Below are 16,608 nucleotides of genomic sequence, written 5' to 3' on the forward strand. Positions count from 1 at the left end.
TTACCGCGTCCAGCGCGTCCTTCAGGATTTAAATTATTCTTCGACCCTCCTCTTCCCCCTCCTTCTCCTGTTTCTCTTTCTCCCGCAGAAAATTGTAGAAAATTTTCGGTCCCTCGTACCAAACACGCCGCCGGTTCAAACTAATTTTCGAAAGTCGCGATTCATCTATTTTCCAAACACACTTGCGCAAACTCAGTTTTGTTTCCATTCCACTTTGTCTCTAATCATCGTCGTAACTCTGTCAACACTTTGCTTTCTGCGTTCATGGTTACGTCCCTTTTATGACGTTTCCTTTTGCCATTAACGCTGCATACTTGTTCTCCAAATATTGAGTAATCATTTTCTGAAAGACATGTAACGCATTATAGAATTATTTTTATTTTTATCTATCCGTTATATACCATATATATGTATAATTAATACAAAGGAAGCAGTTAATTCTAATCTGGTCTTTATTCCGTTCTATCGATTAATACGTTCTTTTATTATTTACGAACGATGCAAAGAATTTTATACCTCGATTTTATATCTAATGAGAATTGTTGGTTATTTCAGAGATTAAAGCGATAAAAAAAAAGATTCAAGCTACGAGAATTTAATTTTTCAATAAAAATACAAATAGTAGAAAAAAACAATTACAATTAATTACTACTAATCACATAATCTTTAAATTAGTAACATGTAGCATGACCTTAATATTAAATGTTAAAAATTTTACCAGCAATAATATGAATTTTCAATAAGAGTTTTAAGAGCTTTCAGAAAGTATCATAACAAAAGGGTTAATCCGCTTAAACATTCTACACGTATTCAGATTGATTACTTGATTATTATTCAAATCTATTCAAAAGACATCGAATTGAATCGTATTTTCTTCCTAGCTTCTCGATAAATTGAGAAAATTTTCAAGAATCGCTTGAAGAATAGAAATATCGATTTTGTTCGAGACCTTATTTGGCCAAATTTCGAATTCGACGAAGGAAAGATCGATCGATTGGTGAATACTTGATCTTAGATCAGAAACGAGAACTTTTCTTTTTTCTTTTCGCTCGCGTGAAAAATCGAAAAGGGACGACGATGGAAATATGCGGAGAGCAATTTCTGTATCTGCCATTATTGTTCGACGAGTATTGTTTATATGTCACCTCTTCGGGGACCAATTCTCTGTATACATTATCATCGCAAAGAAGAGAAAAACCACGCGAGTTTCTTCGAATTACAACGACGCCATGATAATATTTTCGATACTGAATCGAAAAAAGAATCGAGCTGATTCTCCTTGTAATCAACGATGCGTGGATATTTTAAATTCGAGTGTTTATCGATATTTAAATAACACTATATACAAGCATTTTACGCTTGAATTGTTTTCGATTGTATCACTCGATAAAAGTATCCTATCGCGTGATAATTTATTAATTAATTGACGTCAACGGCAGATAGTAGATTTCTCGTTTGACGGAGCAACTTTCGTATCGAAACAATCGTTCGAGCTAGCAGATATTCGTTTCGTTAAAGTTCATCGTATCAGTCCTTTGCACTTTAGAATGTTCCACAACGTTTTGGTTTACCAACTCGGTAATTAAAAGCAAAATTCATAATGAGAGCTGTGTGTTTTGTACGAATAAGAAACGCGATATTCTATCAATTATACATATTGAATTTTTTATTGCAAGTTTTACATTTTAGTATTGTAACATTGGAAACAACGTGTTACGTGGTTTTTCTCTCGAAAGAATTTATTAATACATTATTTATCATCGCGAAAAACAATCGCTTCTCTTTTCTTTTCTCCCTTCCAAGCTTTTAACGCGATACTTCTTGCAGGAAAATATCGTCGAAGAATTACTTATTCAATTCGATAGAAAATATACGATAAACATCTTTATGAAATTTTATAAAAATCGATAATGCTCGAGTATACGATGTGATCCTAGGGAAAACGTAATTTTAAGAAAAAAAAAAAATCTACTCAAATATTTGAGCAAACAACGAGAGACAGAAAATTTGTATTTAAAACCAATTCAATCTAATTCAATTTCTCTTAAAGAGTTAAAGAGACTTATCTTCGATAATAAGGAATTATTACACACCATTATTTATTTAACACGTATCATCATCCCTGTTGTTATCCATCCTAGAAAAACACAATGCGTCGGCGAATCGATATCGCGTAGTCTTCCAAACCTCCCCGTTGACAACAACGCGTACTAACCTTTCACACAGGTTGAAAGGGTTAATTATGAGGTCGTGACGCGTAATTACTGTGGAACTTTTTTTTTTTTTTTTTTTTTCATACTCATTACCACGATATCGATTTTCAAACGGTGGGTGTACGGCGATCTCGAGACACTTTAATGACTTTTATCGCGGCGGGTGATCGCGATGGCACGCCCTATGACCGATGTCCACCCGGATTACGGGGAAGCGACAATTTAATCGCCGATTCCGTTTCGTCGGTGCACACGTTTCCACGGAAAAAAAAAAAAAAAAAAGAAAAAAGAAAGGAAGAATAAAAAATTGGACAGACGACGCATGCGGTTCGCGGGAATTAATTCTATTCTTCGTGACCTTTCGTAGGAAATCGTGTAGAATAGGTGTATATTGAGTTTCGACCGATGAATAGTTGATTTACGAGAGGTGCGAGAGATATCGCTGATTAAATAATCCTCTATCTCACCATTTGCCCCGCCAGCCCTCTTTTCCATCTCTCGTGTGTTTGCTCGAGCAACCTAGGTTAGATATTTAGGGGAGCTGTGATTAATTTGCTTGAACCTTTGATAAATTTTTGACGAAATTAAGGAGGATCCCTCTTCCCCCTTTCTTTCGTAATTTTTGATCACGACAATTCGTACTTCAACGTGTTGGAATATTTGATATAAGAATATATTAACCCTTCGGTTTATTACGGTTTATTTGTTACTCCAAACATTATGGTTTTTAATATATCGTGACGAATGATTACCGTGATACTTGCAGTTTTATTATATTACGTTATATATTGTTGTGATATATATTGGCTTAAGGGATGAACGATCTATTGAGTTCATTTAGTTGATCCACGGTCTGTGTGGCTGATTAAATAATTCCTCTATCTCCCCATTTGCTCCTGCAATCCCTCCTTTCTATCTCTCGTTTGATCTGGCAACGTGAAAAAACTTAATTCTTATACTGGATAACTATATTTCGATGACTTTTATCTTTTTGACGAGATTAATGGGAATCCCTTTTTTCTTTTCAGTTATTTTTACCGTGATTTATATTTTAAATGCAACGAGACATTTTGGGATATTTTAATTAAATCCTGAATATAAATCTGAGCGTTATTATTCGTTATTGAAAATAATGTATTAGCACGAATGATTATTTGATATATTTATCTTGCATTTTTGTTGTATTTTGTTGTATATATTCTGATATATATGTTAAATAAAATAACATATATATATATTGGGGATTAATGATCTACTTTCATTTAGTTTATCCGTGGTTACTTGATGCGTGGTGGTGAAGGTATTGTTGATTAAATAATCCTCTACGTTTCACTATTTACTTTCTGCCTTTTGTTTGATTTTGTGGTATAGAATTCGTTCGTGGGATCTGGCAAAGTTATATGTATGTACATATATATATATATATATACACACACGCACACACACAACATAATACGTATATATACGATATAATTGTTCAAAAGATTAAAGGTTTATTGGGTTTCCTCTGGTTCCACGGCCACCTGTGGCCACATATCGCTGATTAAATAATCCTCTACGTTCTACCATTTACTTTGCCAATTTTCCTTTCTACCTTTTGTTTGGTTTATGTAGAATCTGATTGGAATCTGACGGTGTTATACGCATTTGGGGAACTTTGATTAACACGTTCAACCCTTATGTTGGGCAACTACTTAAGTAGATAAGGAAAAAGGTAGGAGTAGATCTACCCTAAGATATTTATTTCTTATTTTTAGACTTGGAAATTCGTTTCAGAATAAATAAAAAAAAATCAAACGAATAATTTTAAGAGTAAATTTCAAGGGTAAAATAGTACGTGTAAAAATGATAAATGATTCGTTAAGAGAAATTTCAATATTAATATTCAATATTTTAATATTAAAATGATTCTTGACCTATTTAAGTCATTTTCAAGATAAATTTGTCTTGCACTGATTGTCTTCCTGTTATCTCATTCAATTCACTCGCGTCACGTATATCAATCATACGATCATATCCTTACATTATGAACTATAAATCATAAATCAAAATTCCTCCGCATCGATTAATTTCATTTATATAAGTGAAATTTTTATAAATTTAATTCTAGTTGAACTAAAATACTTCTAATTTAAAAAAAACTATCAAAATCACTATAAATTCACTATCATTATATTGATCATCACTTACAATTCTGTTATGACGTTTATAGATATGATGTACAATTTACTTTACAATTTTGTTTGTTATTTTAAGAAATATATTCATAATTTAAAAATAAATATTTTCTTAGAAATGATTGGGAAATGATTAAAAGGATTATTTGAAAAGGGTAATTTTATTTTTTGTTAATAACTTCATATGAAAAATTTAATGACAATTAATAGATATTTTCGATCAAATCGATATAGTAGAAATATAAATTCACTCGTTGAAAAATTTATATATTTTAAATATCAAAATAATAATTTGAAATATTAATTTAGAATCGTGCAATGTCTTGTGTTTAAATTATTTTTCAAAATAATTGTTTCCTTTGTAGCAGATATATCTTTAATAAATTTTCTACATTATATGAAATGTTAAAAATTTTGTAAATTTTTAATCTTGATGTTTCTCTATCGCTTATATTTTTGTTGAAATTTCGCCTTTTTTAAATCGAAATCAAATTTTACGAATTTTTTATCTATAGAGATTGAAATTACAAAATTTCAATTACTGTGTCCCAGATTGTATGTAAAATAGTTTGTTGTATCGTATTGTTATTACATATAGCGTAGAAAAGCCATGGTACCTTTAGTCCTTAATATTACACATGGTGCAGTAATATCAGCACTTTATATTGTTAGAGTCCAAAATGCTGATATGCAAATTTGAGTAATCCCATTCTTCAGTAACGTGTTATTATTAGCATTCACGTCAGCACGTTGTACCTACCATGGAAAATAATAGTACAGCATATTATTAACTTGTAATATTGGTATAGTTAGCAAATTGTTACCTTATAATATCGGCATAATGTTTTGATCATATGATTAATCAGATTCGATCATTCACCAGTCTTATTGCTATTCTGATATTAATCAAAGATTCAAGAATGTAAAATGGAATTAAAGAGTTATTAAAACTTTTTTTTTTTCATTAAAATTTAGTAAAAAATTCAATAAGATGGAAGAATAAAGACAAATCGGTTATGAAATAAAACAAGTGAATAAATAATCAAAAATTAGAGAAATTTTAAAAAATTGTAAATATTTCTCTTTAAATGTGAAAATATTAAACTGGCATATGTAATTAAACTATTTGCATAAACTGGACAAATATTTAAAAATTTTTAAAAATGAAAAAAATGATGAATTATGCCGACTACTACAGTTTCGTCTTAAGGAAATTGAAGCCCAAGAAGGAAAAAATAAGAAATACGAATATGAAATAAAGAGGCGAAGAGGAATGAGGCATATTAAGGTATAACCAGTTCTGACAAACTATTTTGAAAGATTGAGCGTAAAACTTTTGAAAGATTGAAAACATTGAAAATAGAACTTTTAAAAGATTAATGAATTCAACGACGAAACATGACGACTGAAGCAGACTTGCATTCACTTGCCAAACATGACCGCCTCAAACGTTTTCTATAAGCAAGTTTTATTACACATTGCGCGTCTTCATGTCGATGAAATATAAAAATCTCTCTTCATCGTTTCCTATTTACTTTCTATCCGCCATTGAAACGAATCTCGTATGAAATATTCATTTCTCGTACGATTTGAATGAAATTTCCTTTCTCAAAACGTTCTAGGTTCGTACGTATCATAAGATAAATAATAATATTCATTTGAAAATATAAGAAAATCATTTTTATTTATTCATCTCTTATTATTATTATTATTATTTTTATTGTTATTATTATTATTACTTAAAACACAATTTATACAATTTCCCAACAGTAAAATTTTTCTCTTATCCTTATCACGATACGTTTATTATAAGAATTGGATTATTATTAGAAATGACATATGAAACTCGAGAACGAACGTATCGTTGGAATCGATCTATGCATACCGCCAATTCATCGAGATTAGTAAAAGTGACATATCAAACGCAAGAGTGATGGTACGATAGCATTAGAAATCGGTCGATGTAACCGCCAACTCATCGAGTTAGTCCGGATAGATTTAAATGATGACAATTACCGGACGATTATTACCGATACCGAGAAATTCACACCTGTTGCGGGCCGCACACTATGTCGCGGTTACTCGTGACAACACGCGATAGCAATTTCTGCATCCACGTCATCCAGTTGAAAATCGGCGAAAATAGAAATGCTCACCAATTTCTAATCAAGGACACGATCCCAATTACCTTTGCACGTATATTTCTTAATTATCCGAGCATCTATTTAACCCTTTCGTTACCAACACTGCAATATGCTTGGACTTGGATTTTATCCATGTTAAATTTTTCAAGAGATGTTGTCCAAGATATGTCCATGAAATTTTGGAATATTTGGAATTTGGAATTAATTATTGTATGTGATGTTTTATCGTTGACTATATCTTTTTATGAGTAATAAAAATGATAAAATTTGATAAAACTTTAATAGAATAGAATTCTATTAGAAAAATTGAAATCACTTGATTATGTGAATATATATATATGTGTGTGTTTGTGTGTGTAAAATATTTAATTGAAATAAAATATGGAATAATTTATATAGCATGCATAGAATTGAATAATTAATAAATATGTATGTAACAAGTAAAACAATGATTGAAATGATATTATCAAAGATGTAAAGTGTAGAATAGCATGCTATATATCGTCATTTTAAATTTATTTGAATTTTAATTATCAATCGTGTCTCGAAAATTATTAATTTTACAATACATAATTTTATTAAACTATGTATAAGAAACTAATTATTTTTATTAAAGTTCAAGAATATTTTAAAATTATACGTATCATGTAACTTGGCAAACGATTCTTTTGAAAAAGTTTTATGTTAAAAATTTTCATTATTCTTCTGCAAAGAACCATCTTTATTTGCGCCACGATCTCCAATACACTCTCCGTGTATATAATTCACTGATCGCCAGCGTGAAAAGTTTGAAATTCTTCCTCCTTTTTCCTTTCTTTTTTTTTTTTTCACGACCCTTCACGCCCTTTTTATTTCGTCTCATCTTTAGCTCGCTACCAACGATTCCACCATTGGCTTTTATTGCCTCATAATAATGTTGTTAAAACATAATTACCGTGTATTACAATGTGGAAGTTGTAAACGTTTTTACAAGAAGAATAAAAATTTTTTGTCTTTTCGACTCAATATTGAGATTAATATAGTAGTTTAATATAATATAATATAGTACTTTTGCTATTTCGAATAAAAGTCGAATAAAAAAGAATTTCGCAATAATAAAACACAAGTATAGCATGTTTAATTTTTAGTTATATAAGAAAGGATAAAATAATTTTTTGTATAGGTCATAGTCAATACAAAATTATAAAGTATTAATATCGTTGAATTTCAGATATTTTTAACACGGAATAATTATATTTTATTTATTTATTCATTCCACTGCGTTATGCTGTTACGATAAAAATGGATACAATATGTAGGAAATTATTTTCCTATTCATCTTTTCTGAATTTTTAATTAAATTCTTAATTTCGAAGATTTTCCTTTATATTTTATTCGTAAATAACACTAAATAAATTTATATTTTATTTTTGTGAAAGAATTTTTTAATTAATAATAATGCCATATGACAAGTTGCACTTACATAAAATTTTACAATATTGTTTTTTCGACTTATAGAATTATAATTAACTATATAATTTTTATTTTCCGAACTTTGCTTGTTTTATTAACAAACTTGTAACTGTTCAAACATAACTGTTCTACAAGAAAATTTATCAACACTGATGAAACTCAAAACTTATGTAAAATTTCTGTAATAATATTAGTTCAATTACGCTTGAGAGTTCAAGTCGATAGAAACTTTATGACTTTTCTTAACCTTTTACTTTGTGATTTTTTTCTCTGGTTATGTCAAGCCAAGCTATTTAATCAAATCAGAATTAAAATTGATCTTTGATAGAGGAACTTTGTATAATTTGAATTTTAATCAATGTTGCAAGATTAATCTAACCTCTTCAAACAAATTCACCTGTTAGTTAAATAGGTTCAAATTTTCTATGTTAAAAAATTATCAGAAAACATAATAAAAATATAATAAAAGGAAACTAAAATAAAATTAATCAAAATGAAATATATTTTAGAAATCAAAATGATTAATAATCAAGTATATCAATAAAAATATTGAAAAAAAGTTGTACAAAGAAAATATAATGTGAATTAAAACAATATTAAAAATTTTCAATTTTCATTATACACACATCGTTATACTTAAATTCACTTGTATTTTGTAAAAACCTTTCAACACTTACAAAAACAAAAAGATTACTTCAGATTTGCTTCAAAATGGTGCACAGCTGTCACGTTCCCTCCGCTCCATTCCTCCTTCCATTTCACCCCTTTCTAAATCCCAAAGACTTTCAAAGCCTCTCATATTTACTGACGTTGGAACGGCAAGTACTGCGGATTTCAGTTTTAATCGCTCTTTAAGTGCATCCATGTTGCCTTTATCTCAAGGAGATCCTTGTCCCGATTGAGCTCGAGGTATAACAAAGTGATTATTTAAATAAAAAAGAAGATCACCACCTGTTCGACCTGGAAAATCGCCGATCCTTTTAAAGTTTATTCAATATCCCTCTCCTCTTTCACCTTCTTTCACCTTTTCATTCGAGAAGAGTGGATTAATGAATTCAGTGGCGAGTTATATTCGATGATCGAGAAGGAAATAGAGTGAAATTGGTCGGGATAAAAGCGACAAAGATCAACGTTGCGTTAAAGCAACATTTCATTTCCTTATTTTTTCTCCTTTCCAATATTGAAAAGAAATTTAAAAAAAAAAACTTACACAATATTTCTTTCCCCCTTTCTTTTCTTTTTCAAATTTTATATTTCTATGTAAATTTTTATTAAAGTTTAAAGGGAAAGTTGAAATATTATATAGTGGTGTGACAAATCATCTCTTTTTCACTAATAATAGAAATTGTTATTTGCATAGCAAATTTCTATGAAGTATAAATTTCTCGAACCTTGAGACCGGAACAATATGTAAATTACTTTATTAACGTGTTTGAATAATGTTACGTTTACGCAAATTGTACACATTATTTCTCTACTTGGACCTTAATGGGAGTTAACACATTTGCTGGAAATAATGCCATCTAGTGGCTTCGTTTGTTTTAATATGTAAACGTTGCCAACCCCCGTTTGTTAATATGCTTCTCGTCCATTAGTGAAAACACATTGTATTACGTATATCCAGAGCAAATTATAACAGCAAACTAAATGAAAATTATAATTTCTTCTCGCAAACTTTTAGGTAACGTAAAAATTGTGCAACATTTAATTAAAACTATTTTTGATGTCTTTGACATCTGTCTTTCACAGTGAAAATTTAATTTCTGTGTCACAAAGAGTCGAAATAAAGTATCAACACAAACCTGAAGTTAGCCCAATGGAACAAAATTGTACAAAAATTGTTTCATCAAGATTAATATACAGTATAAGGAATCTGAAAATCAAAAAAAAAATATATATAAAATTTAATATCTATTAAATTATAAATAATTTAAGTTTCCATTAAATGAAGTGAGACAGTGATATAGATAGAGACCTCTTTTATAATACATAACGTCAATCGACATTTCCGCATACCAACTTCTATATATATATTTGTTTTAACCTCTAGAATCAACTCTTCGAACCATTTCCACAAATACATTGACATGCCGTATAAATCATCGATGTTCCCTCGAGCTTTATGTGTAGATTTATACATCTATTCAACAAATTTAATAATATGATAATAATAATAATTTAACTAAAAAAAAAAAGTACGTGACAAACTTCAAAGTAAATCTAAACGAATATATTGAAGGCGAGCTTGATACGGTTCACGATATTTCCGACCATTCCTTTTGAATGGGCAACGAGATCTGGTGAAGTGGTGGTGAAACTGCAGGAGTTAGTCGTGCATTGTTAACAGCCTCGTTCGTATGGAAAGTTGTCTTGAAATTTTCATCGGTGGAAATGTGGACAGAGGGGAAGACGTGCTCTTTTTATTCGACTATTGTCCTGCGTCCTAACAAAAGCTTCATTAGGAATCGATCCGGGGGTACGAGTATGGAAATTAATGGAAATCTCACGTGCACGTGTGGTTGGATAGTGCGCTCTGATCGACAATACGATTCAGGAATATATTTTCGAGAATGTATTTCTCTTTTTGACAACAGAGGAAAGGAGAGATTGGTAGTTGACAAACGAAGGTGGGGGTAACAGGAAGGGATAAATGAATTTTGTGCGGATATATTGGATATATTGGAAAAGTTTTAGGAATTGGGAAGTAGAAATATAGTGGAGTGGGGAAGTAAAATGTTTCGAAAGGTTTAAGAATCGGGATAATGAAAAGTGGAGAATTGATTAATTTTGAAGTTTAAAAATGGACATTGACGAGAAGAATTTCGAAAATTTAAGATAAAGAGAGAAAAACGAACGAAACGATTTATTTTTGCGCGGAAATTGAAAATTAGGAAATGGGAAAGTGGTGGAATAGATTGTTTTCGTGCGGGAAAGTTAAATATTGGAAAGATTTAAAAATAATAAAATGTAAGAATGGTGAACTGATTAATTTTTAACGTAAAAAAAAAAAAAATAGATATTGGAAAATAAAAGAGATAAATTAATTTCAGCGGAGAAAAGAGAAAATTAATTTTAATACAGATAACTTTGGAGAGAGAGAAGGAAGGTTGAAAAAAAAATTTAATAATAAAAAAATATGAAAATAATGAGAGAGATATGAAAAATAAATAATGAATAAAAAAAACTTGTAATATATTTAAATTAATGGATTCAGCATATTTTAATTGTTCCTCTTTTTGGAGAATCTTCTTTATTCAAGGTTTTGGAAATAATGTTATATTCTGAATTGTTCCACCCTTATAGATCTTGAATAAATAAATTGATGGTGCTCGAGTGAATAGGAAGAACGAATCGAGCGAATTGTTTGAAATAACTGTATTACTACGAAACATGTAATATTTTCTTGCAGAGAAAAATAATAAAACGGATTTAAAAATAATTTTAAATTCATAGATCAAGCCTTCGAAAGTTATCTAGAAAAAGACTCGAACAAGTTTGTGAACTTTATACCTTAAATTTTATTATTCATGAGAAAATTATAAAATATTTACATTAACTATGAAAGACTGAAAAAATGTATTCTTCGTTCTTTGACGTTATACATTTCAAAAATTTAGACGATAAGAGAACACCTATTTTATAAACTATTATTATTTTTTTTTTAAATTTTAATTTATGCATAATGCAAATAGATCGTTTTAAAATTCATTTTCCTCAATACGCTCTTTCACCTGTGACATATAAAACAATTTCATCGAATTATTATTCATCGCAATAATATAATAATTTCTCAAGAGAATAACGCGTAAATTCCTCGTTTCCCGATACAATCGTATTTCAAATTGGAACGAAAAGTTCGATATATACGTATAAACGTTAATCGTTGATATTGGACGGTGATACAAATAACAAATAACAAAATAAATTGATCGAATTTGAGAATGCATATACATGCATACACACCGTATATTTTTACCGTACACACACGAAACAGTTCGCGTCGTTGAGGCGAATCGATAGAAAGAAAACATTAACAAGAGCCTTGGTATTTTTCCGATGCCTTTCAATTCATACGATGTAGCCTTTGAAACTGTCGCAATCTTGCGAAAAAACTTCGCTCAGACGATGGTTACCATCGTTCTGAGACTTCTCTCCCTCGTTTTGCATAAAAATGAATTAACGATGGCGCGCACAATTTAATAGATTAAATTAAATTACGAATGAAAATAATAATAAATAATTTTAAGAAAAAAATAAGATGAATAATATCGTAATTTCCTAAGAAAAAATGATATAATGTAATAAACGAAAAATTCTTAAAGACGTGTCAAAATTGAAAGATGGCGGATTATCGAGAAGTTAATTAATAGAAATAAATATATGATAAATTATTTTCAGAGCGAGGATAATAATTCAAAGAAATTAGCAAAACATTCGTCGATGTTTAATAATAATAATTATAATTAAAAAGCAATTAAGATAATCTATCCGTAATTTTTTTAATCGTTCTCTTTACAGAATGTCCTATCTCAGAGGACGGGATGGAAAGGTTTGCGTGTCCCTCAGCGGACAGAATGGGTAGATACCATTGCATCGACGATCACGCCTTGTGCGACGGTTTCATAGACTGCCCTACAGGCGAAGACGAGGACAGGCAAGCCTGCATGTTTTACAAAACCGTAAGTCTTTCATATTTTTAACATCCTACACAATCATGAATATGAAATTTCATATAAAACCTTCTCTTTTTATTTTCTACTCTATCATAAAGTATCTTAAACACGTAGACGTACACTCTCTCTTTATTTTCCACTCTATCGTAAAGTATCTTAAACACGTAGAATTTTATCAATAATTTTATTATAGTAATTAATTTATCTCTTTTATTTCCTATTGTTATAATATCACATACACACACACACACACATATATATATATAGAAACGTAAATACGTTATTTTATTTAATTCCCAATTTCTTTAATACGTTTTTCTTTAATCCACGTTCCACCGAATTCCGAATGCATAAAAATATATCTTCCAAACGCTTGTGTAAAAGATTATCGCAACCCCCTAAGACGAACAACCTTCACCGTGCATCAACCATTTCGCTAATTTCACGCGCAATTGCGCCACTCCAACCCCCTCGTGCAAACCCAAACACTCGAAAAACCGCGGGGAACTAATCTCACGGTCGGCTCCGAGGAAGCTCAATTTACACTGTCTGGTGAGCGCGTAAATCTCTAAAAAAAAAAAAAAAACCTCGTCTCCTTAATTCTCGCGCCGACAAAGGCCAGGTTTCCATCTTACTTCCATCTCGTGGAAAAACAACAAGCGACGACAAAAACAACAAGGGAGAGGGAGAAGAGAGAGGAGGAAAGAAAAAAAAAGAAAAAACAATCGCTGCTGATTTCCAACGAGAATTCATCGTGTGCACGGACAAAAGGAAAGTGAGTGGATGAAAGAGGGAGATTAGAGAGAACACGTTTGCACGCGGCGGGAAGAGATAAGTTTTGCGAACGGACCGCTTGAAAAGTGGAACGAGCACATCGAGCACTGTGCTACCGCACCTAGAGAGATTTGAACACGCGTTTGGAATATGTAAGTAACAACGTACGTGTGTTTCCTTTTGGAACGGAACGTTTTCGAGATAATGTCGGAGGAACGAGTTGGAGTTTGTGAAATTTGTGAAATTGAGGGTCTTTTCTCGAATTTACGGTTTGTTAAGCATTTTCGGTAAGGGATTTTAAATATATTATCGAATGAGGTTTGCATTGAATTTTGGTTGAAAAGATGATAATTTGCGCGTATTCGAAGAGGCGAAATTATGTTTGACGATTTCAAAGGGAAATATTCTCGGATTTGTCATTCTTCTGTTCTGATTCTTAGTTTCGTTGTTTCGTATTTACGATATATATCTTTCTTTAACACGTAAAATAGAGTTTCCTAAAGAAATTTAAGTTGATGAGTGAAAATTTCTGATAATAATGTTATCAAAGATAAAGAGGAAAAGGAAGTCGTAGATCCAGATTTTATCAAGAGATATTTTTTTAATCTGTATTTAAATAGAGACATTTCCAGGAAATATTTCATAATTATGATGCATTCGAGAAAAGAGAGAAACTAAAAGAGAATTCGATAATATCTCATCAGATATCTTTCCAAGAAAAAAAAAAAAGAAAAGGAAAAAGAAAGAAAGAAACAAAAAGGGAAAAAGCTTGAACTGGATTTTAATTGAGATTTGATTCGAAAAAATTTTTTTAATCTATATGTTAATGATAGACTTTTCGAAAAAAATGCGTTGCAATTAAAATGTATTGGAAAAAAGGAAGACTCAAGACTGGAAGAAAAAATTATACTTTCGAGATAAATTATTATATACGAAGTTTGGAACGAAACTATTTGCGAAACTGTTCGTAAAAAGGAAGAAATGTGATTTTATCTTGCTGCATAATTTTGATTTAACAGATTATGCATTCCCAGATATATTTCACCAGATTTTTCATCCATGCAGATCGGATGCTACATCATTGAAAATGACGATGAAAAACACGGTTAAATTTATATTTTATTGCTCAACGTGAAATCATCATAACAGTTATAAATAACTATTTTATGCTTATCTTATTATTACTCGCTTTTATTAAACATAGTAGTCGCAATCACGTCCGCGTAAGTAATTACAATATTATACTATCTCAACACATCCATCTCTGATGACTATCATGACGGCGGTGACGTGTTAATTAACTTTATTTAAATTAAGAGTTATATCGTATCGTGAAAAATTATAAATCTGTTATAAATTCGCTTCTTTGATTCAATTAATTTTCACCACAGTTTGAAAATAGAAAAAGTTTGCAGAAAATAATCTGTGCTATTGACAATTTAAAAATACTGCACGTAACGATACACACAGAATAAATATTATTATAGGACACAACTATATTTAAATTTGATTTTTACACCATTTCCTTTTTTTTTTTACATCTCGTGTAAAATAGTATTAACGATTATTTTCGTATAATTACTTAACAAGAAGAACATAACGCGATCAAGTATATATAAACAACCACAGAGAAGCAAATAAAGCTAGGCTGCGCGTTATTAATTACACAAATACAATATTTACGATAAACAATCGTGCTGTTTTTCATCCTACGTGTATCGCCAACGCGGTTTTTAAAAAATGATTGATTCGAGAAAAATTTGAGGGACGTTTGTATCCATCTCACTAAATCATTTTACTTGTGCTAAAATTCTGTGCTCGTTCGAGTATTTTTGTCAAGCTACGCTATACTGGTCATAAATATGTATCTGTGTAGGATCTTTCACGAAAACCGGGCCAAGTCATGACTTTGAAATAGAGAAAAATTCCATTGGAAGAAATTAAATGATTTGAAATGTCGCGATATAGTGGAGAAATATACTGTTTGATATTTTACATAAAATTGTATGTGAAAAGAAATACGTTCAGTATTCAGCTGGCCAAATGATGGAAATATAAAATCTTGATATTTTTCAATAATATCAATATCACTTGATCTTAAATGTTTTTTCTTCACTATTGATATTTAGAATTCTAATATTAATATCAAAATTTTAATAATTTTTAAAATATACAGAAAATTATACAATTTTCTTTTTTGAAAAAATATAAAATAGTGCTCTTAAAATTTTTAAAACTCTTCGCTTCGTGTCGTACGTCGCATGAAATTATTTAATTCTGTTACGTGAAACTTTCTTCTTTTATCTTTTATCAATTTCAGAGTTGAACCGTGAAATATCTTGCTATGCAAATGTTACTGAAATATATATGTATATATTTATGATAAGTTAAGCGGCGAAGAAAAGCTTTTATCGTGATTTCATGGATATACAAATTACAATGTATTATCTTGGACCATTTTTGATCAAATCGGTATATAGGTTGAAAAATTTCGCAAGAAAATACGAAAGAAAGTGTGAAATTCGTATTATTAGATCCTCGACAAAATCTGGAATCCTCTTTTCATAAATCTGCCAAATCTTCCAGCAACCCTCATCCATAAATATTAGAACATTTGCTAGTCGCATACAAAATATATCCAAAGAAAATTAATCCAGATTATTATAACGAGTAATCAATTAGAATTTTTATAGTTGTGTATAAAAATTAAAATTCGTAAAAACAATAGAACGAGATTATAAAATTTATCACGCACATTTCAGAACACGTCGAACAAATTAATAATAAATAACCAATATTATCTCTAAAATTCTTCTAAAACGATATCGATTCTACTCGATATCCCAAAATTTCCCCATCCCATCGTCAATATTTTTCGAATCTTCCCTCAATTAATAACAATACAAAACATCCCCAAGGATTCTCTCCATATTTATATATCTCACCCCACACGAGTGTTCCTAATACTTATTTATCTTGCCATCCCCGACACTGCCGTTGACTCGACTATCCACCCAAAATTCCCATCAACGACCATACCCTTTTTTCCACCACCTACACGTACCCGCTCCACTTAAACAAACAAACAAACAAACGAAAAAAAAGCAAGCTAGAAGAAGGGAGGAAAAACAATGGAAAAAAGAACGGGCCGGAGGGAAATCTGAGCAGCGCGCTT

General features: G+C 30.4%; 1 protein-coding gene across 6 annotated transcripts in view; it reads left to right on the forward strand.

The window, feature by feature from the left end:
* The window catches only part of LOC107995299 (uncharacterized), an 88,648-nt gene that overhangs the window by 58,436 nt on the left and 13,604 nt on the right, over positions 1-16,608 (forward strand). For all 6 annotated transcript variants that reach the window (XM_062078262.1, XM_062078264.1, XM_062078265.1 and 3 more), the window contains one exon: positions 12,505-12,665. In XM_062078262.1, coding sequence (XP_061934246.1) covers positions 12,505-12,665 — 161 coding nt within the window. The remainder of the gene's footprint in view (positions 1-12,504; positions 12,666-16,608) is intronic.

This window comes from Apis cerana, linkage group LG8, assembly GCF_029169275.1.
Source record: "Apis cerana isolate GH-2021 linkage group LG8, AcerK_1.0, whole genome shotgun sequence".
NCBI lineage: Eukaryota > Metazoa > Arthropoda > Insecta > Hymenoptera > Apidae > Apis > Apis cerana.